Source organism: Hoplias malabaricus, chromosome 5 (genome assembly GCF_029633855.1).
Source record: "Hoplias malabaricus isolate fHopMal1 chromosome 5, fHopMal1.hap1, whole genome shotgun sequence".
Taxonomy (NCBI): domain Eukaryota; kingdom Metazoa; phylum Chordata; class Actinopteri; order Characiformes; family Erythrinidae; genus Hoplias; species Hoplias malabaricus.
In genome coordinates this window covers 30,882,582-30,909,290 of record NC_089804.1, presented here as the reverse complement: position 1 = coordinate 30,909,290, position 26,709 = coordinate 30,882,582, and the positions used below count along the sequence as shown (strand labels likewise).

General features: G+C 38.1%; 1 protein-coding gene across 3 annotated transcripts; it reads right to left on the bottom strand.

The window, feature by feature from the left end:
* Window positions 1-78: 78 nt before the first annotated feature.
* Window positions 79-26,709, bottom strand: brpf3a (bromodomain and PHD finger containing, 3a). Of its 3 annotated transcripts, XR_010802594.1 has the most exons (16): window positions 26,501-26,709; window positions 24,119-24,197; window positions 20,943-21,811; window positions 17,367-18,025; window positions 16,245-16,398; window positions 13,294-13,425; window positions 13,024-13,152; window positions 10,184-10,490; window positions 9,321-9,590; window positions 7,858-8,442; window positions 6,850-6,928; window positions 6,660-6,745; window positions 6,194-6,282; window positions 5,964-6,118; window positions 4,892-5,163; window positions 79-1,563 (listed from the first exon to the last, which is right to left on the bottom strand). XR_010802594.1 is itself a non-coding variant. In XM_066670468.1 (15 exons), the coding sequence occupies exons 3-15, from the start codon at window positions 21,783-21,785 to the stop codon at window positions 4,980-4,982; spliced, it is 3,672 nt and encodes a 1,223-aa protein (XP_066526565.1). In that variant the 5' UTR covers window positions 21,786-21,811; window positions 24,119-24,197; window positions 26,501-26,709; the 3' UTR covers window positions 2,081-4,979. The 3 variants fall into 3 exon arrangements, 2 of the variants coding, with proteins under 2 accessions (XP_066526565.1, XP_066526566.1); XM_066670468.1 differs by lacking the exon at window positions 79-1,563 and having other exon boundaries at window positions 2,081-5,163; XM_066670469.1 differs by lacking the exons at window positions 79-1,563; window positions 24,119-24,197 and having other exon boundaries at window positions 2,081-5,163.

Here is a 26,709-nt window from a genome sequence, read left to right as displayed (position 1 = left end):
AACATATATGAAATATACATTAAGAAGATTAATACAGAATTCAAAAAACAGAAACTGATTGAATGGTAATACGTCATATTTTAGTAACATACATTTGATTGTTTTTCATCCTATTCTGTCTTAAATAATTTTTGCAAATGTGTAATAAAAACAAAGGTGTTTCAAATGTTTCATAGCTCTTGAAATGTTGTTGAAGTGCCCCAATATCAGAAATAAGTGCCAGCATACTAAAGTGAGTGAAATATCTCCTCAATCTAAACTTAACACAAAAAGTAAGGAAATTTGTGTTTGGTAGATTATTTCTTTACTGTAACATTGGTTCTTGGCAATAAATCTTATACCATTGGAAAGCCTGTTAATTTCCCCTTTAAATGGTACCATATTTGTAAGGAACATGCATTTGTGGGATAAGCAGTAGTATGTGGGTAGCGGCCATGACAAATTTGCCAAATTTTCTCTGCCTATTGCCAAACAGCTTATTTTTCTGTTGCTATTCACATTTATTTTGAGTTTCTGGTACCCCCAGGTACTGCCAATCAGGTGCTTAATTGGCACCTGTCTGGCAGCACCTGTGAGCATGGGCCCTGCTACATTGGCATGCCATGTTTGACTGATATGGATAGGGCCCGTGTGAAAGGGCAACTTCAAGTTCGCATTCCGCAAAACCAAGTTGCAGCATTATTTGGAGTGAGCCCTAGTACCATCTCCAAATTGAAGGCCAAGTTCCATATAAGATATAATTAGAGTCAGTCCCCAAAATGGGCTTCCCAAGAAGGCAACACCCAGGTACTATAGGCTGTCTTCTATAGATTTGCAGTCAAGTTGTGCAGGACGATATGGCCGACAACTCTGTGCCCAGACAATCCAGAACAGACTGCACGCAGACAATATCTGGACTCATCGGGCTGCCAGGAGGCCAACCATGAATGTCCTTCACCATCAGGCCTGTTTGTGCTAGTGTCGGCAACACATCCACTGGAACCTGAACATGTGGAGGAACGTTATGTTTAGCGATGAATCCAGATTCTGTTGGATCATAGGGTCAAAGTGTGGAGAAGACAAAGAGAACGCTATGCTGATTGCTGCACTGATAAGTGTAACATCTTTTGGTGGAGGCAGTTTGATGGCTTGGGGCAGCATCTCCCTCAATGGAAAAACAAGGCTTGTCATCATTTGAGGCAATCTCATTGCAGAGAGATATTGTGATGAAGTTCTGCAAACAGTGGCAATCCCATATCTCCACAGTCTGGGACCAAACTCTATCCTCCAAGATGACAATGCTCGCCCCCACAGATCGGGGTTTATCAGAGACTACCTCCAGAGTTTGGGAGTGGACAGGATGGAATGGCCTGCCAGCAGTCCTGACCTCAATCCCATCCCTTGTGGCATCAGGTTGGGCGTGCTGTGTGACCAGAGTGACCAACACAACTATGTTGGCTGATGAAAATGCTGGTTGAAGAATGGAATGCCGTTCCACATCAATGAGTGGCCAGGCTAGTGACCAGCATGAGGAGGAGGTGCCAGGCTGTTGTGGCTGTGTTCTTCCACATGGCACTGAGGCTCCTGTTTGTTAAAGGAATACATTGTTAAATTGCCAATATGTCTTGTTTCTTCTAACTTCAATAATCCAGTCCACCAAACGAGTCAATGGCTAAATAAGCTGTTTGGCATTGGCAACAACCCACCTTCAGCTCTACTGCTCATCTCACAAATGCATGTTCCTTACAAATGTGGCACCATTTAAAAGGGAAATTAACAGGCTTTCCAACGGTATAAGATTTATTGCCAAGAAGCATTGTCTATTCAGCATCTTGATATGCCACACCTGTGAGGTGGGTGGATTATTTTGGCAAAGAATAAATGCTCACTAACACAGATTTAGACAAAATTATGAACAATATTTAAGAGAAAAGGGTCTTTTCTGTACATAGAAAAAGGACAGCACAAATAAATAGGAGCAAAAACAAAAATGTTGCGTTTATATTTTTTTCAGTATAATAATTATTGATACTGAGAATATATGCTACTTATTATCTTAAACAGAGACATGTACAGAAGAAAAAACTAATTATAGACTTAAAATGTTTTTATTTTCCTTCTGAGAAAATACTGTTTCCAACGTGTTTTTGGTACATTTAGCTGTTTTCACAGGCTTTGAAAAACATCCTTCTATCTGCTTCAGTTTGTAGGTGTTAATCAAGAGATTCTTTCCACTTTAGACTGCTAAGGACCAACATCATATAAGCAGTGATATTTTCTCTACATTAAAAGGCTTCATAGAGCATTGGTAAAACAAATCTTCTTAATTACTATTAAATAACAATTCTATAACCACACAGTATAAATTAAATTGTAATATACAAATCTTGGCATTACTTAATTTACATTTTTTCCCAAAAACCACATGTGTATATGCTCTACGTACATGCATCCCTATTTACAAAGGTAGGGACTGTACCCAAATTCTTGCACCTAGTGATGCTTGTACCGATAACCAGCACCTTCCAGTAAAATAACAAAAAAATAAAAATAAAAAATCATTACATTCTGAAATTTAAAACACTATTTGGCTATTTGGGTACTTTCATAGAGCCAGGAGACTTTGAAAAGACATGTGATTTTAGTGTGCTAATAGCTATGTCTAAGCTCAATAATTACCAGCTTAAAACATAAAATGGGCAGTAGAAATTGAAGAAAAAATACAGTATAACATTTGAACATCATATTCAGCCACCTCAACATAAAAGCTCCAATATGCACCCCAACAAGCCCAAAGATTCACAAATAATGCATACTTAAGTTTTTAAAAGCTTGCTTTACAAAATTCTCAAATATTTGCAACAGGTCACATGTTCACCCACATCAGTAACAGCGGGATTTTCAAATACATAAGTACAATTTTAGCTAGTAAAACTAGTGTTAAATTTTAAATAGCACTAATGTATATCAGTTTCAGTTGGAATCTGAACTTACAGTTGCTTGGTACTGCACTTCTGTTTTTACTGAATTATTTTGAAAGATTCTCTGAGTAGATTTTGCACTTTTGCAATGCACTCTAGATAAGAGTATCTGGTAAATGGCAGAAATGTAAAATATTTATAGCTCTATAACCTTGTGTGCAGGACACTGTGAACGAAAACATGCAGGCAGCTAGAAACTAATAAATGTCAATATATGCTAGAAATGCGTGTAAGTAAAGTGTTAAGCAACATCGTAATGGGAGTGATCAGAGATACATGATAACACAGAGCTCAGGTCAGCTTTATGTAAATGAGTCATAATGCAGTGTGGCAATGACCAAATCACAAATTCTCATGACTTATAGAAGATGCTGCTCTGACATTGGTCCTTTTCCAAGATTTGTTCCTTTTACAGGAAATTGAATATTTCTGTGATAAAATAAACATGTACAAATTCATTGGTGGAAATCATTGAGTAGGATGACAGCTCCATGTTTAAAAGGAAAAGCAAAACAAAAATTTTAAGCAGCATTTTTACTTTTAGCTTGATTGTGAGATGTAGCTATAAGGGACAGGCATTTCAGCTGATAAGCTATAAGGGATGAGCATTTTGGCAACCACACCGGTAGTTGCATGGTTAACGTGTAGGGCTCTTGTCCACATTACTGCTAGTGTAATTTGAAAGAAAGTCTTTCACTCTAGTTTCTATAAAATATTTAACTGAATTTGTAGAAGTTCAGGTGTTTGTGCCGTGCATCGGAAAAGTATGCAATTTATGGAACCTTGATAGCGTGGTCATCATCTGGTGCCAGTCGCTTCTCTAGTGAAGCTAGAGAAGCACAGTGCGCTTAACTTTTTACTGAACAAGTTTCAAATGGCACTGTTATATAGGGGTCTTTCCATGTTGTCTGTTGTCACAGACCATACCTTTTCCATCTTAGAACAAAATAGGAAAAACATCTTAACTTTCTACTCCAGCCAAGGATACGGTAAGACATGTCTTTTTGTTCTAAGATGGAAATATACAAAGATTTAGTAATGATATTTTTCATCTGAATTTACTAATCAATTACCAAACATAATTTTTTAGGCAATAATCAATTATGTCATTCATTATCTGTAACCGCTTATCCAGTTCAGGGTCGCGGTGGGTCCAGAGCCTACTTGGAATCATTGGGCGCAAGGCGGGAATACACCCTGGAGGGGGCGCCAGTCCTTCACAGGGCAACACAGACACACGGACACGGACACTTTGGAGTTGCCAATCCGCCTACCAACGTGTGTTTTTGGACTGTGGGAGAAAACCGGAGCACCCGGAGGAAACCCACGCGGACACGGGGAGAACACACCAACTCCTCAGTCACCCAGAGTGGGAATCGAACCCACAACCTCCAGGTCCCTGGAGCTGTGTGACTGCAACACTACCTGCTGCGCCACCGTGCCGCCCGTCAATTATGTCTGGTAATTGATTATTGCCGAAACAATTATTTGCACCCACCCCTAATAACCACAGTGTTTTGTTTGTTAAAAAAAAAGCAATAATTAATTTTCCTTAGTAAAGTTCATGTACAAAACATGTAAATTTTGTTTTACAGTATTTTAGCCAATTTCCCCCCACATCCTAGGTCTCTTCCAATCAGATGATGGAAACAAGCAGGGAAGGGGAAACCTAACAAATGCTTCCTCCAGCTACCACTTCTATTCCTTGTGCTGCCAATTTTGTCATTAGGTAGCTGTCAAAACAGAACTCACATTGTACCTTTTTACATATCTCTATGTGCCATCATTCACTTGGAATATGACATTAAAAAAAATCATACTGACAGACAGAATAAAATATCTATATAAATTAGTTAAAAAAATTAAATGGAAATTTCTTCATTCGTTTTTGGAATCAAAACAAAATAAGGGCAATTTTCTACTGAAGTTACCTTTTAAAATCATTATTTCAGCATCATTTCCCAACATTCACTTCACCGCTAAGCAGCAGTTTGTTTGATGTAATGGTCTTGAAGCGGTTTATAAGAAAGTGGGTGGAGTGAAGTCAGCATTCTCTTGTACATTGCTGAGGTGAGTCATGGCACGCTCATATGCCATGTGCACAGACTTCCGTATGTTACGCTTCTTTCCCTCCATTAGACGCAGCTTATCTACTGTGTCGTCATTTCCCATTGGATGGAGTTTATCCAGTGGCAGCCATTGCCTGTAGGGTTGATAACAGCTGAAGTTATATATGTATTCTTAGTAATAAGTACTCAGGAAAATTAATGGTTTTGGTGGTTATTCTTTAATAATAAACTCTGGATTTGTCTCCTTTAGCTCTCTAAACATACATATTTATACTGTTCTTCTCAGTTAGTGACCTAATTTCTCAGTGCTCTATTTTGCCTTAATTTTTGCCTTAATGTTCATGAGTTCACCATTTTGAAGCCATGGATCCACGAGCGGGTTCATGGCATGGCTGGAAGGAAAAACAATCACACACAAAACATGCATCCCATTTATAAACATGGGGATAGTAGTATTATGTTTTGGCATTGTTTTGCTGCATCTGGGCCAGGAAGGAACAGTTAATTCTGGGAAAGCAATAGTAAGACAACAACCAATAAGAACAAAAGTCTATGTTTATGTTAATGTTAATGTTTTGGAATCGCCAAATCAAATTCTGATCTTAATCCAATAGAGCAGTTTATGTGAGGATACCCAACAACATCTCAAAGTTAAAGATGTTCTGTTCAGTGAAATGAACTAAAATTCCTCTAAGCCAATGTGCAGAAGATATCATTACACCAGATATAAAAAAAGTGTAATAATTTTGTCTCACTTGTTTAATTCTTAATTGTTTTAGGACTTGTCTGAAAATCTATAGACATTTGTAAATGATCTGAAAGGTTCACAAACTACATATGCCATAACCCCATTAGCGGCAGATTTGAATGAGAAGTGTCTAAGAGTGGCTTGCTAATTTTACATTCAGTCTTATGTGAAAACTGTTTTTCTTACCAGGTTCTCTTTGTGTCAAAGAACAACACAAGGAAAAGTTTATCCTCAGTCTCCAAACGCCGGCGCTCGCCCAGTTTCAGCACCTCTATAGGAGGCACAGGGATTGGGATGCCGTTATGAAGGATTCCCTCTTTAGGCGTCTCTGGGTCTACAGTCTACAGGGAAACAGCATCAATTCATATGTGAAAGATTCACTAACAGAATGTCTCTTACTGTAGGACTGAGCTTACCATTGCTGGATATGAGGGGTATCCTCTGCATTTTGCCCAAACTAAAGTCAGAGGCTCCAGGTCATCACCTTTCTGGCAACTGCTCCTACCTAAACAGAGGATAAATTGATTTTATATATATATAGTTTATCTTGTATATATATTTGTGGTGAAATTACAGTTGTACATAACTTTTTTCTGCATGGATAAAAACAAAAACATTATTAAATAGCTTTTTTAATTTAAATGTTGTGTATATATATTATGCTGACAGCTGGCATTTACAAGTATGCAGAATGAGGCTCTTTGTCGAAGATTGTTTTGTGTCTGCAAAAAGTAATTTGCAAGTATCAAATTGCACAAGATGTTGGCCTCTTTGGCAAAACATTCAAAAACACACAAACGTAATCAAAATTGTTAGAGACAAATTTGATGCATGATATATATATATATATATATTTTTTTTTTTAACCCATTCCATACACACCGGAATTAGACACTGTGTTGTCTCCCTCTGATGCTAGGACTTTACTTAGAGCTGGTTTTCCTCTACTTCGTTTGGGAGGTGAAGAACTAATCATTGAAAGATTAACAGAAAGACATTTTAAAATAAACATTAAAAATGTTAAATAATAGCTGAAACGATTGCATTGACAAACCCACAGTAATGTCCTTACCTGAGGTTTTGATGAGTAGGTGAAGAATTATCTGAATCTGGGGAGCTATCTCTCTGTTTCTTTAGCCCATTTGGTAGGCCTGAAATAAAACAGCAACTTTATTTTACACTCACAAATTTACATAATCCCCATATAACCTGAATGGTAAAAGATTAGACATGACTTGATTAGCGTCTGATGTTTCCTTCAAGAAACTGCAAGTAAATAATTGGACACGTGACTCAAAATATGTTGTTATCTGAAATATACTTCACACCTGGTTTCTGACATTACTATCTGTGAAAAAAATGTAAATTACACTACAATTGTCCCCAAGTACCCACATGAGTTTGGTTTCGGGACTAAGCGGGGATACCATAATCTGTGGATTGTCAATATGCATTAAACATAGGCACATCATCCCATAAATCAGTGCACTTCAAACTGTGGTTCGCGCCAACCCAGTTGGCTTTAGTGGCAATGCAAGGGGGCTGTTGGCCAAATTTCTTTTATGTTTATGTTTTGCAAAGTAAAAATCCTTCAAATGTACCCCGAGAAACTTGTTAGATATTATGTAAAATATTTGCAAATATAAAATATATTTAGGTCGAGCTCGTTGGCTGGTCTTGCATAGTACACTCAACATGGCTAATAAGGCTATTAATGTTAATTAGTGGGAATTAGGCTCTTTCTGTGTAAAAGACATCAATGGTGGGTAAAACTCACACAATAAGATAGAAAAATATGAGGTTGGATCACCTACAAGTGAAGTGGCCACTAGATTTTAAATAGTCGATGCAATTTAGTGTGGGCTTCTTTTTGTGGTGGTGTAAGTGCAAAAGTTGGGAACCTCTGCCATATAATTTAAATCATCTCTAGATTACTTATAATACTTAATACAATACAAATACCATGGAAACAGTTATTATCCTGTACAGAAACAAAGGGTGCACACAACACAAGCAGAATTGGGTCAATGTACTTTTTTTTTTTCACCAGAATATGCCTGAAGACATGTCCTTCTCGTACCATTTTGTTTAGGAGATAAGTGAAAAAGCTCTCTTTCACTGTCAGAGCTGACCCCTCTGGAGCGTAGATGGTGTGGGGATGGTGGTGAGGATTTTGGGGTGGGTGGAGCTGAAAGTAAATTTGACTGAGGCAGTGTTTCAGATGTATCTTCTGTGCTGAGTTCATTTTGGAGTGGAGCATGTTTGCTTTTTGACAGTCTGGTGCCATTTTTAGCTTTCTTGAAGAGAATAGCAGTGCGACGGCCCACTCCAAGCTTGGGTGAATCTGGGGGGCTCTCTAGAGAAGAAACCCCATTAACTGATTCCACCTCCAGGTGACATGGAGCCAGAGTTTGTGCGTTTTCTTTCAGCTGAAGTGTGTCGTCCTCTACCTTTGTCTGTCCAGCAGCTTCACTGTGAGCTCTTGCTCTCCCTCTAGCTCGCCCACGGCCCCTGCCCCCCGGCGGTTTGCTGGAATGGCTGGAGGTGTTGGTCCCTCCAGTCTCCAAACAGAATATCGGAGTGTTTGGTGGGGCGTCACCAGGTAAAGGAGAAGAGGTGGGACAGGTGGGCACTGAAGTTTTCTGAGAAGGGGATTTTGTAGAAGCTGGGGGGGGAAAAAAAGGCTGCTAATTAACATGAAATGGAATATGTTGAAACAGGCATAGTTTATTAGGTCTCAAAATATAATGTTATTGAAATTTTATTTCATTGGTTATATTTTGATGTAATATGGATGGATACACATGGCTATTTATATTTTTATGGAGCAGTGCATTTAACTGGACAAATATTCAAGAAAAAAACATCAAATATTGGTGAAGGACATCAGAGGATGTAAATGTATTACTGCCCTACTGCTGTCATCAAGTTATCACCAGAATAAATGTTGTATTTAGAATTAAATAAATAAATTGATTTTACATTTAGTGTAGCATAGTGATGCATAGTAATGCTGTCACACAGCTAGAGGGTCCTGGTGTTGTGGATTCAAGCCCAGCCTCAGGTGGCTGCCTGTGAGGAGTGTTTTCTCACTGTGTCTGCTTGGGTTTCCTCCAGGTGCTCCTCCCACAGTCCAAAAACACATGGAGACCCTGAGTGTATTGGGAGTTATTCTCCTTTATTTATCTTATTATTTCTTTAAATGCTTGAAGTAATGCCCTACAAATGTTTACATGACACAAGACAAATACATTTTTATGGTAAAAATGTAAGTGAGAAGTGAGTTTTTATTATCTGTGGAGAGTAATCAAAATGAATTTCCAGTGAAATCTTTCCTTTGAGTAACTATGTTCTGATAATAAAAATGTAACCATAGTATAGTAATGAACATTTGGAGTATTCTGTCTGCATTTTTTAGAAAGATGTTTTTATGGAGATATATATTGAGATGGATCAATATAAAAAAAATTTTGTGATATGGCCAACTCCTACTATAATTTTATAGGATTTCTAAAATGATTAGCTTTGACTTGCACTGATCACCTATAATGGTTGTGTACTCAGTTGTCTTGTGTCCTTCCACCCCACCCTCCTCTTCCTTTTTGGTGTTTCCTTTGATGAGTCTTGATGTTCTTCGCTGGTGGCTGAGTTTGTGTCGGATGCTGTTGATTTCGCGCCGTAGTAGCCTAACGCGTTTAGTTCGCCCCCCGCTGGTGCACATGGATTTTATTGTGTCCAGCTTGTCCAGCAGCTCTTTTAGCTGGTCCTTTGGTGAAATGTGAATTCTGTTTGCTGGGTCCAACAGAGTGTCCACTGTGCAGATAAGTTACAGAGGAAAGGGAAAGATTTAAAAATAACTTCATGTTGCAACTGAAATGCATGCTTTGTAAAAATGTATTTTAAAATCAATTTAACAAGGAAATACAAGGAAAACAAGGACCTTAAGCCAGGTCATTGATCATTAACAGCACAAATGTTTGTTGGGTGGCTACCTGGATACTTTTTTGGTGATACAGAATATTTCATACATTATACGAAACCTATGCTACACCACAATTGAAGCCTTACTAACTGCATTGATGGGTACAGCACTTTCATTACAAAAAAATAAAGGTTTGAGTGAAAAAATGTTTGGTTACCATGAGTAACCAAATATTTCCAACAATTCTCAGTCTGTGCCTCTTCAGTGTGTGAGCACTGAGTATAGTTCATTGAGCCACTTCCCAGTGAGCTCTTGATAATCAGTTACTTTAGTGTCAATGCCTGCAGCCACTTGCAAAAGTACTGCACATCCATTTCGATTTTGAATCTACTGATACAGAATGATGTAGATAAAATTATGCCCATTCAGCCAGATATCAAAGACAGATCTTTGTCAGGCCCTTAGTGATCTAAAAACCTCTCACCTTCATCCCAGCAGGACTGGTTAGTTTTTCCAGTAGAATCTGCCATGTGCATTCCTGTTTTGGGGTCCAGTCCCACAGTGATAGCCTGGCGCTGGGCATGTCGCAGGATAGTGCCCCCTACTTCCCGCAACTGCATGGCGGCCTTGTGAAAAACTGTGTCTGTGGAGTTGTACCTCAGGCAGTTGGACACCATGAGGTTAAAATCCACTTCCAGATCTGATACTGAGCAGTACTTATGGGCTTCCAGCTTCTCGCGCATGGTAGAGAAGTCCATGGGTTCTGAAACAAATTCCAAATAATCTGGAACCTAAAAGAGTGAACATGCAAGTTAAATGGAATGCTACTGAGACCCTATTGTATTACTACAACAGTATCTAACAACACCTTATACATAAAATGTATTATCGAATATAGCAATAATTTCAAACAGTGACAATATTTAATATATTATCGTGTATCATTGCAGAATTTTTGAAAAATGTCTTTGTTTTATATATAACCATTGACTTTTTACAAGCGTTCTAATCTGCGGAGGCAGTATTAAAATTAAAACCTGTATAACAGAAAAGAAAATTTAGTAGTCATGGACTGGTCCACCTCTTTTAAATAATGGGCACCTTCCCAAAATTTGAATGGAATAATAGAATGGAACACTGATTCCAGAAATGGATCCTTGTGTTTTAAATAAACACAGTCAAACAAATCCTTGGGTTTTAAGAAACACAGGAATTAAAAAGAAGGCATTGAAATGAAATAAATTCTTGCAGCTTTGGGCACAGAATTAGATAAATGAACCCTATTTTTTTGGAAAACACAAGATTTTTATTGGCCTAAATTATTCATTCAGCACAAGAACTGAATTCTGTACTGTTTAGAAGCTGCTAGAATGCCACACAAAGCAAGTGTCAAAAGTAGGCCTAATATTTTATTGCTTTGCGTGCATTACATTGTACTTCGTAAATAAATTTTAATCATATTTTGATAAAAATATGATAAAAGCTCCGTCATTCTGGCTGTTAGCGCCCCTTGCGTCCATCTTACAGGCAGACATCATTGAGCACAAGTACACGCGTACAAGCCACCAACCAGTAGCTGCATGCCGTCTTATCAGAGAAAAGGGTATGAATTATTTTCTCTTCTTCAGTTCTCACTATTTGTTACTGGCTTCTCCTTGTAACATACACTCAATAATCTGCTATCATAAATGACTGAGTTTATAGTTGTAACCTAGAAACCCAACGTTATTTAGCCTCTTATTTCACTTTGAAATTCACATTGAAATAAGATTTTTTTTTTCAAATATTCATTTGAAATTTCATAATAAAAAAACCGCTGCTTCTCGAAGCCTGAAGAACCCACAAGCGGTTCACACACAAAGATAGCAAAGCAGCGCTTATCTTAGTCCCCTTCAAAACGAGACTAAATCTGAGTCTCTCCGTCAAACTTCATGTCATACCTACTGCTGCATAGCGTAGGTTCTCAGCTTTCCAACGACATTTCAGTCAAGTCTGTAGACAAATCGGGGGCAGAGTTATAGCCCCCCAATGTGCACCCAAGGAAGAGGAACAAACACGCAGCAGAGCGCATATGTTTTCAGCGCCAGACACCACAAGAATCAGACCCAGACACCGCAAGAGAGATTCAAACGATTCTATTTGGCAGCCACAAGCTCCACAAACAATAATCAAGTCAATAAACATGTTTCAAAGCTTAGATGTATTTTACCAGTTAAATTTTCCTCACTGAGGACATTTAAATGCAGCAGGGGTGTGGGGGAGGTTGCCTTGCTCTACAGCCAATCAGAGTGCAGCTCTTGCCTTTTAACACATCAGTCATTTAAAGGAACACTGTACTCGGTGAGAAACAAGTGTAAACATCAGAAATAAACTCAGTACATCAGAATAAAACTCACCATAACTAAGGGTTTTTACTGTTTGGTGAGGGTAAATGGTCACTTGGTGAGGGACAGGAGACGGGTTTCTCATAGAAAGTTAAGAAAAACACTAAGATGTTGACATTAGGTCTAGACAAGATATATACACTGTATTCTTGCAGTAAACGTAATCATTTTCCTTATGGAGAGCTTGAGGTCTAAAGAGACACTTGGAGAGGCCATCTGTCCACTGTCTGCTCCAGCTTGAATAACTTCAAATGAGTATGAGGTATCAACTCCAAATTTTACCTGATGAAAGTAGACCCCTGGAGACACAAGTTTAAAAAGGAAAAAGTAATGGGACTCATGAACCCTTCAGTTTACAGTTATTAACTTTCTTTTTTTTTTTTTCAAAAATAAGACAAGCACCTACATTTTTTTCATAAGCTTTTGACCACTTCATATATATTTCAGGTCCTCTAAATGGTTTCTTTTACAAATTTGATGGGTTTTCTGTAAAAATAAATCATGATAATGCCTCTAGTTTATTCACTGCCTGAGGAATTGAAATATCGGCTTTACATATCGGCCACTACTGCTGTCTAAAAATCAGCATTGGTATCGGCTATCAAAAAACCCATATCGGTCGATCACTACTGGAGACTGTAATTGATAGTTGCCCAAGCCTTCTCATACATTTTTAAGAGATATATAATATTTAAGATTTTACTGTAAATTTTATTTACTAAATGGCATGTTTGATACACAAACAATCATTCAAGACTTAGAGAGACACAAGCTATGATGTCTAAACAGGTATAAAATAAATCTACAGTTGTTTTCATAAGAGAGTTTATGTTTCCAATTATTTAGTATTAGGACACACGTCTATATTCAGTTAGTCAACTGACACATGTATTGCCAAAGAGTCTACCTTAAGGCTGGCCTTTATTCAGCCTGTTCTTACCTCATTCAGATTGACCGGTGAGGTGAAGATGTGGGCAGTGTCTGTCTCCTGCAGCTGATCCAGAGTGGATCGAAGTAGCACCAGAGCAGGAGTCAGCTTTAGCTCCTGTGCTGCTTGATGCAGCTTCATCTACACAGGGAAAACAGATTAATGGGTGATTTGGGTTGTAGGCATTTTTAGATGAGATTCCCTATTTACTTGAATTGGAGATATACTACAGCTAAGGTAAGAATACCAATATTACTACAATTTGGCAATGTATATGTGCACCTGTTCACGTTTGAGCCTCTCTCTCTTGCGGATTAATTCGATCAGCAGACGAGCTTTCTCCAGGTCTTGCCGCAGTTTCTGCCAGTATTTCAGCTCCTCTCTAACTGCCTGCAGCCTTGCATCTGGCTCCCTCTAAAGCAGACCATCGTAGACCATACAGACAATATAAGTACATTTTTTAAAATTCATAATATACTTTTTATATGCAATATAAACATAACTGATTTTATTTACTATTTATACATTATCATATATAAATACTCAGATTACTTTATTGTTTAACTTTTGTGAACCACAGTTTTCTTTAGTATAAACTCAACCCCTGCTAATACATGTTTAAAATAAATAATATGATAAAAGCAACATATAAGCACTTTATTTGTACAGACTGCAGTAGAGGTAGGTGAATATAGCATTAGGAGTCAGGCTGTAGACTCTCTTCTTAGGTCATCTAGTGGCCAGTCAACATTTTATATAGTTGAATGTATTTTTCCCAGTTAACCAGTTACAAGATACAGGACACTATTGGGTCTTTGTGTGTAAAATATTATGGCAGGGGTGCACAACTCCAGTCCTGGAGGGCCAGTATCCAGTAAAGTTTGGTGATTCCTTTGCTCACACACACCTGATTCAACTCATCTGTTAATTGACAGGTTTAACGGTTGTGTTTTAGCAGAGGAATCACCAAACTTTGCCAACTTTGCCCTCCAGGACTAGAGTTGTGCACCCTTGTATTATGGTATTAGCCTCAGATACAGTGAGATGAATTCTAAACAGCTATCTATTACATAACTGCTAGCAGTTGCCTTTTTGAAAGCATTGGACTTTGTGATGTTTAAGACATAAAATGTTACAGAGAATTCTAAAGTTTACTTTGAAGCATTTAATAGTTTTAAACATAGATAAAATGTGCTACAACAGTGATCTGTGTTTGGTTATTCTGCATGACAGTTAATTGGCCTTTGCAGATAGACTAGGTGGTTCCTGGACACAATAAGCAGCAAAGTCCACTTACTACTACTTTTTGTTGTAATTTAAAATATGGTCTGATCATATATGAGATTAACTATGAAAGTGAGAACAATTCCTTGGGGGATTTGTTTTTACACACAGATGCCCAACACTGTTCAGATTTACAGGTGCTGGTCATAAAATTTTTAATATCATGAAAAAAGTAGTTTCAGTAATTCCATTCAAAAAGTGAAACTTGTATATTATACTCATTTATTACAGACAGACTGATATTTCAAAGATTTATTTGATTATTATAACTGACAACTAATGAAAACCCCAAAATTCAGTTTCTCAGAAAATTAGAATATTACTTAAGACCAATACAAAAAGGATCTTTAGAAATGCTGGCCAACTGAAAAGTATGAACATGAAAATTATGTACAGCACTCAATACTTAGTTGGGGCTCCTTTTGCCAGAATTGCTGCAGCAATGCGGCGTGGCATGGAGTCAATTAGTCTGTGGCACTGCTCAGGTGTTATGAGAGCCCAAGTCTGATAGTGGCCTTCATCTGCATTGTTGGTTGTGGTGTATTGCATCTTCCTCTTCACAATACCCATAGATACGGGGTTAAGGACAGGTGAGTTTGCTGGCCAATTAAGAACAGGGATACCATGGTCCTTAAACCTGGTGCTGGTGTCTAGTCCTGTTGGAAAATGAAATCTGCATCGTCATAAAGTTGGTCAGAAGCAGGAAGCATTAAGTGCTCTAAAACTACCTGGTAGATGGCTGCATTGACCTTGGACTTCAGAAAACACAGTGGACCAACACCAGCAGATGGCATGGCACCCCAACCATCACTGACTGTGGAAACTTTACATTGGACCTCAAGCAATGTGGATTTTGTGCCTCTCCTCTCTTCCTCCAGACTCTGGGACCTTGATTTCCAAAAGAAATGCAAAATTTACTTTCATCAGAGAACATAACTTTGGACCACTCAGCAGCAGTCCAGTCCTTTTTTGGAAGCGAGACGCTTCTCACGCTGTCTCTTGTTCAAGAGTGGCTTGACACAAGGAATGCGAAAGCTGAAATCCATGTCTTGCATACATCTGTGCGTGATGGTTCTTGAAGCATTGACTCCAGCTGCAGTCCAGTCTTTGAGTTATTTCAAATGGGTTTTGTTTCACAATCCTCTCCAGGGTGCGGTTACCCCTATTGCTTGTACACTTTTTTCTACCACATCTTTTCCTTCCCTTCACCTCTCTATTAATGTGCTTGGACACAGAGCTCTGTGAACAGCCAGCCTCTTTAGCAATGGCCTTTTGTGTCTTGCCCTGTTTGTGTAAGGTAAGGTGTCAATGGTCATATTTTGGACAACTGTCAAGTCATCAGTTTTCCCCATGATTGTGCAGCCTACAGAACTAGACTGAGAGACCATTTAAAGGCCTTTGCAGGTGTTTTGAGTTAATTATCTGATTAGAGTGTGGCACCAGGTGTCTTCAATACTGAACCTTTTCACAATATTCTAATTTTCTGAGATACTGAATTTGGGGTTTTCATTAGTTGTCAGTTATAATCATCAAATTACAAGCAATAAACACTTGAAATATATCAGTCTGTGTGTAATGAATGAATACAATATACAGTTTTCAGTTTTTGAACTGGTTTTGTAACTGGTTAACTGGGAAAAATACATTCAACTATATAAAAAAGTGGACTGGCCACTAGATAATCTCAGAAAGATGTTGAACATTAGTCTGCTAATATTAGACTAGAAATACTGTGCCTTTGTTAACCTGCTTTCAAGAACTGAAGTGAGGTTTTGGGGTGATGAAAACAAAGACTTCTGACATAAAATAGAATCATAAATGTTGGTGATCTGTACTGATTCAATATAAAAAGAAAGAAACAAACAAAAAAACTATTTAAACACAATAAATATACATTAATTTAAAAAGCATAGTTCCACTTTCCTGCAAAGGATGCAAGGGTGACACACCTGTTCCGTTTTCTGCGATTGCACATGCGTGTGGAGCCGACGGATGAGTGGAACTCCATTACGAGAATGACGCTTCAGTAGCCAGTAATTATGGAGCCTCTGCATGAACTGGTTCTTCCTCTGAACAGACACGCCAGTGCAAATCTTATTTAGCCTGTTAGGAAAAACAGTAAAAAAAATTATGTTTTCATTTTCCATGCTATCTGTATAAAATAGATCTACAAGAGTTTTGAGGACTAACTGTAAAGAATTTTTGTACATTGCTAAATATATTAATATATCTCTGTTAAAAGGAACATTATGATTGTGGGGAAATTCAGTTTTTTAAAGTGGAACAGTATGTTTGAGGAGAAAAACAACTGTTTTTTGTATGTGGCTAAAGGTTTTATTCACTGTTTAAATTACCACAGAAGCTCCTTTTTTTATTTATTTTTTAATATTTTCTATCACCCTGTGAAGGACTGGCGCCCCCTCCAGAATGTATTCCCGCCTTGCGCCCAATGATTCCAGGTAGGCTCTGGACCCACCGCGATCCTAAATTGGATAAGCGGTTACAGATAATGAATTAATGAATGAATGAATAATATTTTCTATTTGTGTTTACTTTCATTGTAATTAGCTAGTTAGCACTCTCCTGAATTTAGGGAAGAACATGTTCCCTTGAGGGCACCAACACAGTGACAGTTTTTCTGACATTGTAAAGAGCAGAAATAATCATAATCATAATTGTCAAAGTCTGGAGGTGTATTTGCCAGCTTTCTGTCATGAGGTCTGACTGAGCCACTTTGATTTAATGACACTAGGGTTTCAGACTGGAGAGTTAGCAAACTGAGGAATCAGCTCCTTATTTTTTTTCACTACAATCATGAACGTCATCTTTAAGTAAACATGGTTTCTGACTGTAACATTACAACATAACGTTACTTAATGTATCAAAAAAAATTCTAATAGCCTAAAATTTTCAACATAATTAACACAAGGAGCATCTGGTTGTCAAAAGGGTGAAAGTGGTTTTGGGATTTCCTTCATTCATGCATTCAGTGCTTGGGAAAAAAATAATAATAACATCTAATAATCATCATGTAATGTTGTGTTGGCCAAATGATAATTTTTAATTCTTGCCTGTATGATGGGATTTGAGGTACAAGGAGAAGCGGAACCCCTGTTTTGCGTGAAACTCCATCTGCGCTCTTCCTTGTCTTCTTTTGTTGAGGTGTGGGAAGAGTCTTTTTGTTCCCGCGCTGGTTCTGCTGCACTGTAGGGCTTAGAGTGTATGACCTTTGCCCTCTGTTATTCCTGCCACCTGCAAAACCTTCATCGTCCTCTCCTTCCACTGTAATTGGAGAGTGCGTCCCACAATAAGCTGTTTTTTTCACCGTGAATGTGGTGCCATTGGTGCCTGTTTCACGCACTGGGTCAATCTTCATGAAGAGTCCAGCCCTTTGGGCACATGTTACATGAAAGGCCCTGTAGCAGTTAGCTTTGTGGCACTGGATGGATGCCCCCCTCCCTCTTTGCTTGCACAGGTAGCAGGTGAGCTTCCACCTTGCAGGTGGAATGTTACTGACTCCCTCTATTGGCTCCAGAAACACAGTGTTAGCAAAACACATTTCAGGGATCCAGATGGCACACACCACGTGTGCCCAGCATCCATCACTCGTTTGTTTGAAGGCACCGCCTCGGTTTGGACACAGAACACAGTCCACAGGCCTGGATGGAGACTGCAGGCAGCGACGGCACAGCCATTGACCCTCGGGTATATAGGGCACTCCATAGCATTCCTGATCAGAAAAAGAAGTGTTTCAATTAGCCAGCAACTTGGGATACCTACAAGAAATTTCTAGGCTAGGTCATAACCTATAACACAATTATTGTGACAGATAATTGATTAGTTAAGTATTATATTTTATTACATATTATATAGTATATTATATATAATAACATATTTAATACTAAAATATACTAATATAGTATATTTTAGTATTAAAGAACACCCATTTGGGTCATAGTTTCTTTAATTTGATCCATTTCATACTGTGCCCAGTTCAACCAGCCACACAGGACTTATTTCTAAACAGATAAATAAATGGTTACGATGTAAAAAACATAATAATAATAATAATTTCTACCTTCAAGCTGTGTGGGACATCCAGGACATATGCAAAATATGTTGAGAAAAACACTTCAGAATTACTATTTTACCACTGCATATAAGAGCTCTGTAAAACTCGATTATTTTGCACTACAGTACATATAATGGAGGTAAAGTTGACATGCTATAAAAAAAAGCACACTATTATATAAATTTGATTCATAGAACACTTGTAAACAACATATATTATAAAAACTAGGGAAGCACCGATAACACTTTTTCCATTCCGATACCAATATTTCATGTTCAAGTATCTGACAATATAGAGTACTGATACCAACTCTATCTATCTTAACTACCAGATAGGTGCCTATAAATCCAGTTGCTTGAATGAAGTCAATGTTTTTGGCATGCTGGGTTTACATTACATGACTTTTTTTTGCCACAAAATCACGTTTCAGGCCAGTCGCAGCATATCAAACGTTTTATATTTTGGGACGTAATCACATAGTGTAAACTCTGCACTAACTCAATGTTGAACGAGTCCCATCAACAGCCAATGAGGACAGAGTACAGAAAGTAAACACATGCGCGTGCAGTGGAGCTCTAGAGTGGGGGAAGTATTATATGGTAAACCTATGGGAAACTATAAAACCTTACATAGTGCTAAATGCACATGTCCCCAAATAACGAGTATTACCTGTAGAATAACATGGTGCACCACAAAACACTGTTACAGCCTTTATTCCAACTTTATTCTAATTTTCTATCCCACATTAAATGATGCAACACTGCTACCGCTACTGCTGTTTTTGAACCATTTAAAGTGGAACATGGCCACAACTATGTGCTATTCTACTAATCTCCAGCTCCTGCTGTTATTAATGACCAAGTCTCCACATCCACAAACCAAAGACAATACGTTATTTTCTTTGTGGATCTACACAAAAAGCAGCTCAAACAATAACCGCAGCAAGTTGTGCGCCCACATTTATCGATGTTTCCTAGGAAAGGTAAATTGTGTGTTTGGTTGGGGAATTTGGGACTGTGTAGTGTGTGTGAAAGTTTTTCATGAAGTTTTTCATGAAGTGTGAAATAGTCTGTTTATAATCTGCCCCAACACATCAGTATCTGCTTTATGTACTTTAGTACTGTGCAGAAGTCTTAGGCACGTAATTATATTTATTTAAACTAATGCCTTCTCAGTAAGTGTGATGCTTGTATAAAGTTATATATAATCACAGTAAAGAGCGGCACGGTGGTGCAGCAGGTAGTGTCGCAGTCACATAGCTCCAGAGGCCTGGAGGTTGTGGGTTCGATTCCCGCTCCGGGTGACTGTCTGTGAGGAGTTGGTGTGTTCTCCCCGTGTCTGCGTGGGTTTCCTCCGGGTGCTCCGGTTTCCTCCCACAGTCCAAAAACACACGTTGGTAGGTGGATTGGCGACTTAAAAGTGTCTGTCTGTGTGTGTGTGTCTCCAGGGTGTATTCCTGCCTTGTGCCCACTGATTCCAGGTAGGCTCTGGACCCACCGCGACCCTGAGTTGGATAAGCGGTTACAGATAATGAATGAATAATCACAGTAAATACAAACAAATAACAATATATAAGAAATAAGATATTTTTTCCTATAAAATAGTTGGTATGAGTGAGTTTGAAGAACAATGCTTTCTGCAGATTCTCCTTGATTGCATGAATTTGTTAAATCAACAGCATAAAATCGTTATTTATTAACCGGTGAAACTAGGTATTGAGAGATTTGGAAAAAGTTAAATTAACACATTCACATACAATTTCACACTTACTGGAATAATATTATTTGGTTTTATTCTAATGTTTCTATTGTTACACTTATATAGCGGCTTTCTAGAAACCCAAGGACGCTTTACAATCCACACTGCTCAGAACACTCAATCCACACACTGGCGAGCAGCGGCAGCCAAATGCGCACAGCGTACTCTCGACCAGAAACGACCATCCACCTGGAGCACTGCATCGGGTACTAGGATTTCACCCAGGACAGAGTGCCAGTCTATATCTGGGCGCACACACATAGCAGGACAGTTATTAGACAGAAGCCAATTCATCTACCCTCCGTTTTTGGACTGTGGGAAGAAACCGGAGGCAACCCATGCAGACATGGGGAGAACATGGAAACTCCCCCCAGATGGGACTTGAACCCAAGATCCCAGCGCTGGGAGGCGAACGTGCTAACCACTAAGCCACCATGCAAGATATATAGCTTATTAAATCTCAATCTCTGGTGCCTAAAACCTACATGTAGGGAATAGTGAGTAGTGGGCAATTTCCAACATACCTATGGTATTGGTTCTCTCTGTAGCCAATACAGATGATGTGTTTAAATGCCAGTATCTGTGCCGATACGAATACGATATCTGTATTGGTGCAACACTAGTAAAAACTGTATAATAATAAAGTGTTATAAATCTTTTCATCTAATAATTTAACTGGCATATAAAGAAAAAAGCAAGACTGCATGCTGAAATGAAAAAAAATTGTTTTGGCAAAATTTTTATATGAAAACAATAACATGTAAAAAAGGAAAAGCCATAAGTTGTAAGGAAAAAAGGAAATGCCATAAGTTGTAACCTGATGTACAGCCAGATTGCAGATGTCACAGAATAAGATGACGTTGCTGTTGAGGCATTCATCGTCCATGCAGACACAACAGTACGCATCCTCATCAATGGTGTTTTGTGACAGGGCCTGGCTTCTGGATTCTAGGATGGACTCTCGCTCCAACCGGTCAATTAACAACTCAAATGTGTCAGGAGGGACGGAGGCATGCCCATCTGAAACTCGTTTCTGGTTGACCATCTCCAGCCAAGCCATATCTTCCTCATCCATATCATACTCTGCATCTGTTTCTAGCTCTTCATTAGATTTTTCTACATAGCGATAGTACGCCACAGGAAGTGGTGGAGCCTCAGAAGGAGTGAATGTGTCCAGTTTACGAAATGTGGGTTTAGGCAATGGTCCGTCAAGTTGAGTTTGGTGGATCTCGTGATGCGACAAATGTTGAGAACCAAAGCGTTTTGCCCTGCTATTTCCATTTATTTTATCTTTCTTCCTACCTTTATTAGAGTTAGTGTTGTGACCTTGATGACCAAGGCTAAGGTCCTGCTCACTGTTTTCCTTGTTGCTGTTGCACTCTTGCACCTCCTGAGCTATCATTTCATCTTCAGTTACCACAGCAAGTGGGTCAAAAATGTTTATCCGGTGAATCCTCCCCTCCAGCTCTACCTCCACCATCTTCTGAGACTGGGCGTAGGTCAGTGTCTCTCGGGTCAAAGAGAAATTCAGCCTGCATGGAGATGGTGAACGGAGTAAAATATCTAATTCAGATTGGCTGGAGGCTGTAGATCCACCCCTGCCCCTTCTTCTGCCCCTACCAGTTCCAGACTGACCGCCTCGTTTCTTTAGCTTCCTCATTTGAAATGTGTTGCTGGTTATATTACCTAAAATCAAAACACACAATTTTTTGTTAGCATACAAACAAATATTACCCACCAACAAGCAAAAGAACAAGAAATAATTTTTCGAAACATACATTAAGCCATAGGTATTAGAGATATGTTTTGATATAACTTAATATTAAACTTTGATGTTTAATAAAAAAGTTATCTGCTTTTTCAGAGTACAATTAACATACAACTTTAACAAAATCTAATAAATATTCTATATGTCATAATATTCTGGAGCATGCATTGCATTTCTCAGCCACAATTTGTAGCATTTTTTGCAATTTTTTCTCCATCACTGTTCACTTACTACGATACATATCACCATTATCCTTCACTTGTGCAAAAAAGAAAAAGATCAATAGTGATGCTCCCAAATTACTTAGAAAGACATCTTTTATTTTGACTTCCATTGAAAGTTAAGGGTTTTCCCTTCTCCTGTAAAATGATTTATTTTAAAATGAAAATAATTATTTTTAACATATATATTTTATTTTGAATATATACATTATTTGTACACAAGACTATGCAAACATCTGTATATATTGCCCAAGCTCTGAAGAAAAGACGTTTACATGCACTGTGACAATTTAATCTAGCCTTAGATTTGCTTTCCTGTAGTTAAGTGTCTATTGATATAAGCTGGGGAGCAGGGGAAGACTTAAAATTTATTTGGTTTTAAAAGTTTCTGAGCTCTTATTTCCATTGTCTAGATTCTGCCTTCTCACACACATACACAGGTCTAAACCAGCTAATAGGTCATCTTGATTATACAGCTTTGTATCCCCACTGTGTAAATGTTGTAAAAAACATTAATAATTATGATGGTTATTGGGGTTAGGCCATAGGTAATAATAGGTATCTATTAATGACCCATTAAACATGCATTACTCAGTTTCACCGCTGTGCCAGTTTTTGTTTTTATAGTTTACCTTCCTGTCTGCCTGAAGCTGCACATTCCAAATCCCAACCAATCAACGAATGAATTAGTCAAGATTAAAGACACATGACCTCAAGCAGTCAAACAAAAACAATGCAAACAGACACTGGCACAGAGTGCAGGTTTACACATTTTTTTTTCAAGCACAGGATACATTCCTGCTGTCCAGAAAATAATGATTAAGTACAATTTTTTTCGGTCACAGATCTTATTTTCATTTTCAGACTTCTGACCCTTTTCTCGCATGGGACATCAGCGGAGAGAAGCATGGTATAATGACTCACAGCATAGCAATGCTGTGGAGCTTGCTCAGTGTTGACAATGAGAACTAACACTGAACACTCCCATTATATGCAATATTCAGTGTAAAACGTTGACTTTAGTGACAAATACCTTTATAATGAACTCTTTTACACAAAATTTGGCACCTATTAAAGTAGTAAAAGAGTTATAAACACAGTAAAAGAGTTATAAACTCTGTCAGAGCGTAGTTCCAGAGCCAAACTTTAGTTTCCCAGCACTTTGCTGGTGATGGCGTCTGCTCATTGCAACATTAGCTTATATGCTGCTTTATAGCTATGAGGTTAAACTTGTAGAACAATCTATCCAATACTAACTTTACTTTGACTGCCACATTAATAAAATGTCCATTTTATTTAGACTTCTGCATTAAATAAATGACCATTTCCAATAACCTTAAAACCATAAAAAGACCAATAAATATTAAATGCATACATTAAAAAATTCCACTTCAAAAAAATGCTATTTTATTTAGAGGTCTTCTTTAAATAAATGACCACTTCAAATAATCCTTAAAACCTTAAAAAAATGGCCAATATATTTTGACTGCCACCTTTAAAAAATTCCTCTTTAAAAGATGGCCAATTCAATTAGACTACCACATTAAATAAATTACCATATCAAATAACCCTTAAAACATTGAAAAGACTGCTAAGATATATTGAACACCACCTTAAAAAACTCCACCACAAAAAATCAGCCATTTTATATAGGCTTCCATCTTAAAGGCTAAGCACCAGCTATATGAAAGTGTCAACAAATAAATACAGTGGAATTTGAGTTCCTAACTTGTGTTTATTGATAGTCAAAAAACATGTTATTTCGTACTAATTCAAGGAATAAGGATTAAAAGTCAGTTGGTCCACCCCCAGCGGTGTTCGGAAACTCTAATAGGCGTCTTGCATGTGACGTAGATGCTGGACAACAACTCTAGAAGTTGCACTTAATTTAATGCAAAATGATGAAAAGGTGTGTTTTTTTTTTTGGCTGCAATAATTCAATGTACAGTGGCACATCTCAATAGCTAGATACTGTCATAACAGTCAGTCATAACTGTGTTTTACCGCAGCGTTGTTCAGCTGTTGTCCACCAGTGACGTCCCACCGTTGCGCTCAAGAATTTCCGTAGCAAGCTCGGGTTTTTCTGTCAATTTAAAAAAACTGTCAGTTTTAAAGCAAATTAAGCATGTTATTTTCATTTTAATTCATACTTATATATGTCAGTAACTAAAATAATGTGAAATATTCATGGAGGTCCATTAAGTGGTGCTTAGCCTTTAAGTGACCACTTCACAGAAATGGTCAGTTTTTTAAAAAAAATACCACATTTTATTTTGCAGGCCACCTTAAAAATGTTCCCCTTAAAATCATCAGCCATTTTATTTAGGCTACCACCGTAAGTGACCACTTCATGGAAACTGTTACATTAAAATAAATATCACCTTTAGACTCCCTTTATATTTTGCAGGCCATCTTAAAAAATTCTGCCATTTTATTTAGTCTTCCACATTAAGTAAATGACAAATAAACAAACACTTTAAAAACTCTACCACCTTAAAAAGACTTCCTCCTTCAATAAACTGCTGCTGGAATTTCACGTTCCACTTTAAAAATCTCGCCACATTTATCCAAGGCTTCCTTAAGTCTGTGCCTTATTCTGTTATCCCTATGCATTAGGCTGTATATGTGTGAGTCTGTGTGTATTTGCCTATGAGTGTCTGTGTGAGATTGGCCGTTAAATGTCTGTGTTCTGGACATTCATTTGAAGAACAGTAATTTGGTTTGACAAGTCAAATTAATTAAACTGAGAAAAAGTTGCAATATAATAATAATAAATGTAATATTTGGGACAATCAGTTTGTGATGGCTGACAAGATTTTGGGACAATTCTGTCACTCTATTAGTCACGCTCTCACCCTCTTTCGTGCTTTCCTGTTCTGTTTTGTAATGTCTTTTTCTCTTCCGCGTGCTAATATAGCACATGGCTGTTGTTGTTGTTTTTTTTCCTGTCTCCGCCTTAGCCCGACCTTGTAATCACCTGTGTCTCTTTTGTGGTCCTGACCTCTCGTTATCCTTCCCAGGTGTTTCTTGTCTATCCCTGTGTATATCACCCATAGGTTTCAGTGTTCCTGTTTGGTTTTGTGTGTATAGATTGTTGATTTCTGTTTGTTTCTCTTCAGTCTTTATTTATTTATTTATTTATTTATTTAGTTTTCTCTAGTTTGTGCTCTAGTGCCCTGCTTGTTGTGCTTATTTGGTTTGTGCTTTTGTTTCTTGTAATAAATGTATTCCTTGCGTGTAAGTCTGCCTCCTCGTCCTCCCTTCAACCGTGACACACTACTTCTTCTAGTGTTAAAGTAACTATTTTGTTTATCTTGCCCTTTATATTAGTTACATTTTAATTGCCCAATTTCTTTATTACACATTTAAATACATTAATTATTTGTGAGTCTGTGTCTGCGTTGTTTCCTGGTTTCTTTTTGCCCTCATTCTCTTCCAGAACCTATGCTAAATACCTCCCTGATTTCCCTGGTGTAACTCATAGATAAACGTTACAGCGTAAAAGTCTATAATAAACTAATTAAACAATTATACACAGTGACAAGCAAACATGATTTAATTTACTGAAGGACTACATAATCAATTTAATTGGTGACCAATAAAATAAATATTGGATTTCTTAAGAACAGGTTTGAAAATATTTAAACGGTGACAAAAAATAATAATAAAATAATAATAAAAATTCATTTTTATAACCACGATGTTTACATTTATCACATTTTTGATTTTCTGAGAAAATTGCTAGCTGGATAGAAATAGATCGATAAAAAAATGACATCTTTTAAAATGTTATTTTTTTAAATAAAGGTTTCTAAGAGTTTTGAACAGTAATGTAAGGTTTATATCTTATATATTAAAATTGTACAAGCCTACATAAATGTTAAAAATGTATAAAATGCCTCGCAAAAAAAAACAAGTATCTCTGTAGTCCTAGTAACAATTATGCATCCTCTAGCGTCAACCAATCCGCGGTAGTGCGCCGTGCACGTGACTAACCGCAGCCAATGAGCGCGCAGTTCTGCGTTGTGTCCCGCTGCCATTTGCCGTAGTTCGGTTGCAGAGCGCTAAATACCAAACCAGCAGCAAGACGGGGTGAAAGTCAGCCATTTTAAGGGCGCAGAGAGCCAGTGACTATTATCTGCATATCTGCACCAACAGCACATTTTTCGGGTGACCGCGCATACTGCAAAATACCCCATTATAGTGTCTCGAGTGGGTGTCTTTGTGACAGAGCGCGCAGAAAATAGTAAAAACAGAAAGGGACAGCTTGTCCTCACCGCCGCCTGTCTGTTTCTAATGCATTCAGTGCAATGCAAAAGGGAGAGCGAGATGCATGAAATGCAAACGGCTTCGCGCTGCAGCACGAAGAACTTCCTCCGTACTTACTGTGTGTCGGTGAGCGAGCTGAGTCCCCTAGTCATTCTTCACACTGCAAGACGCGCCGTCGTCTCTCATTTTACCATCCGAACGCCGTTTTTCTGCGCGCGGCTCCCTGTGCACCAGCATCACCTGCGCGGCGATCGGGGCGCACGGTAACCGCGGGGTTTTTAATGAAAATTCTCCCCCCCCCCAACTGCCACCCTAAAAGAGGAGGA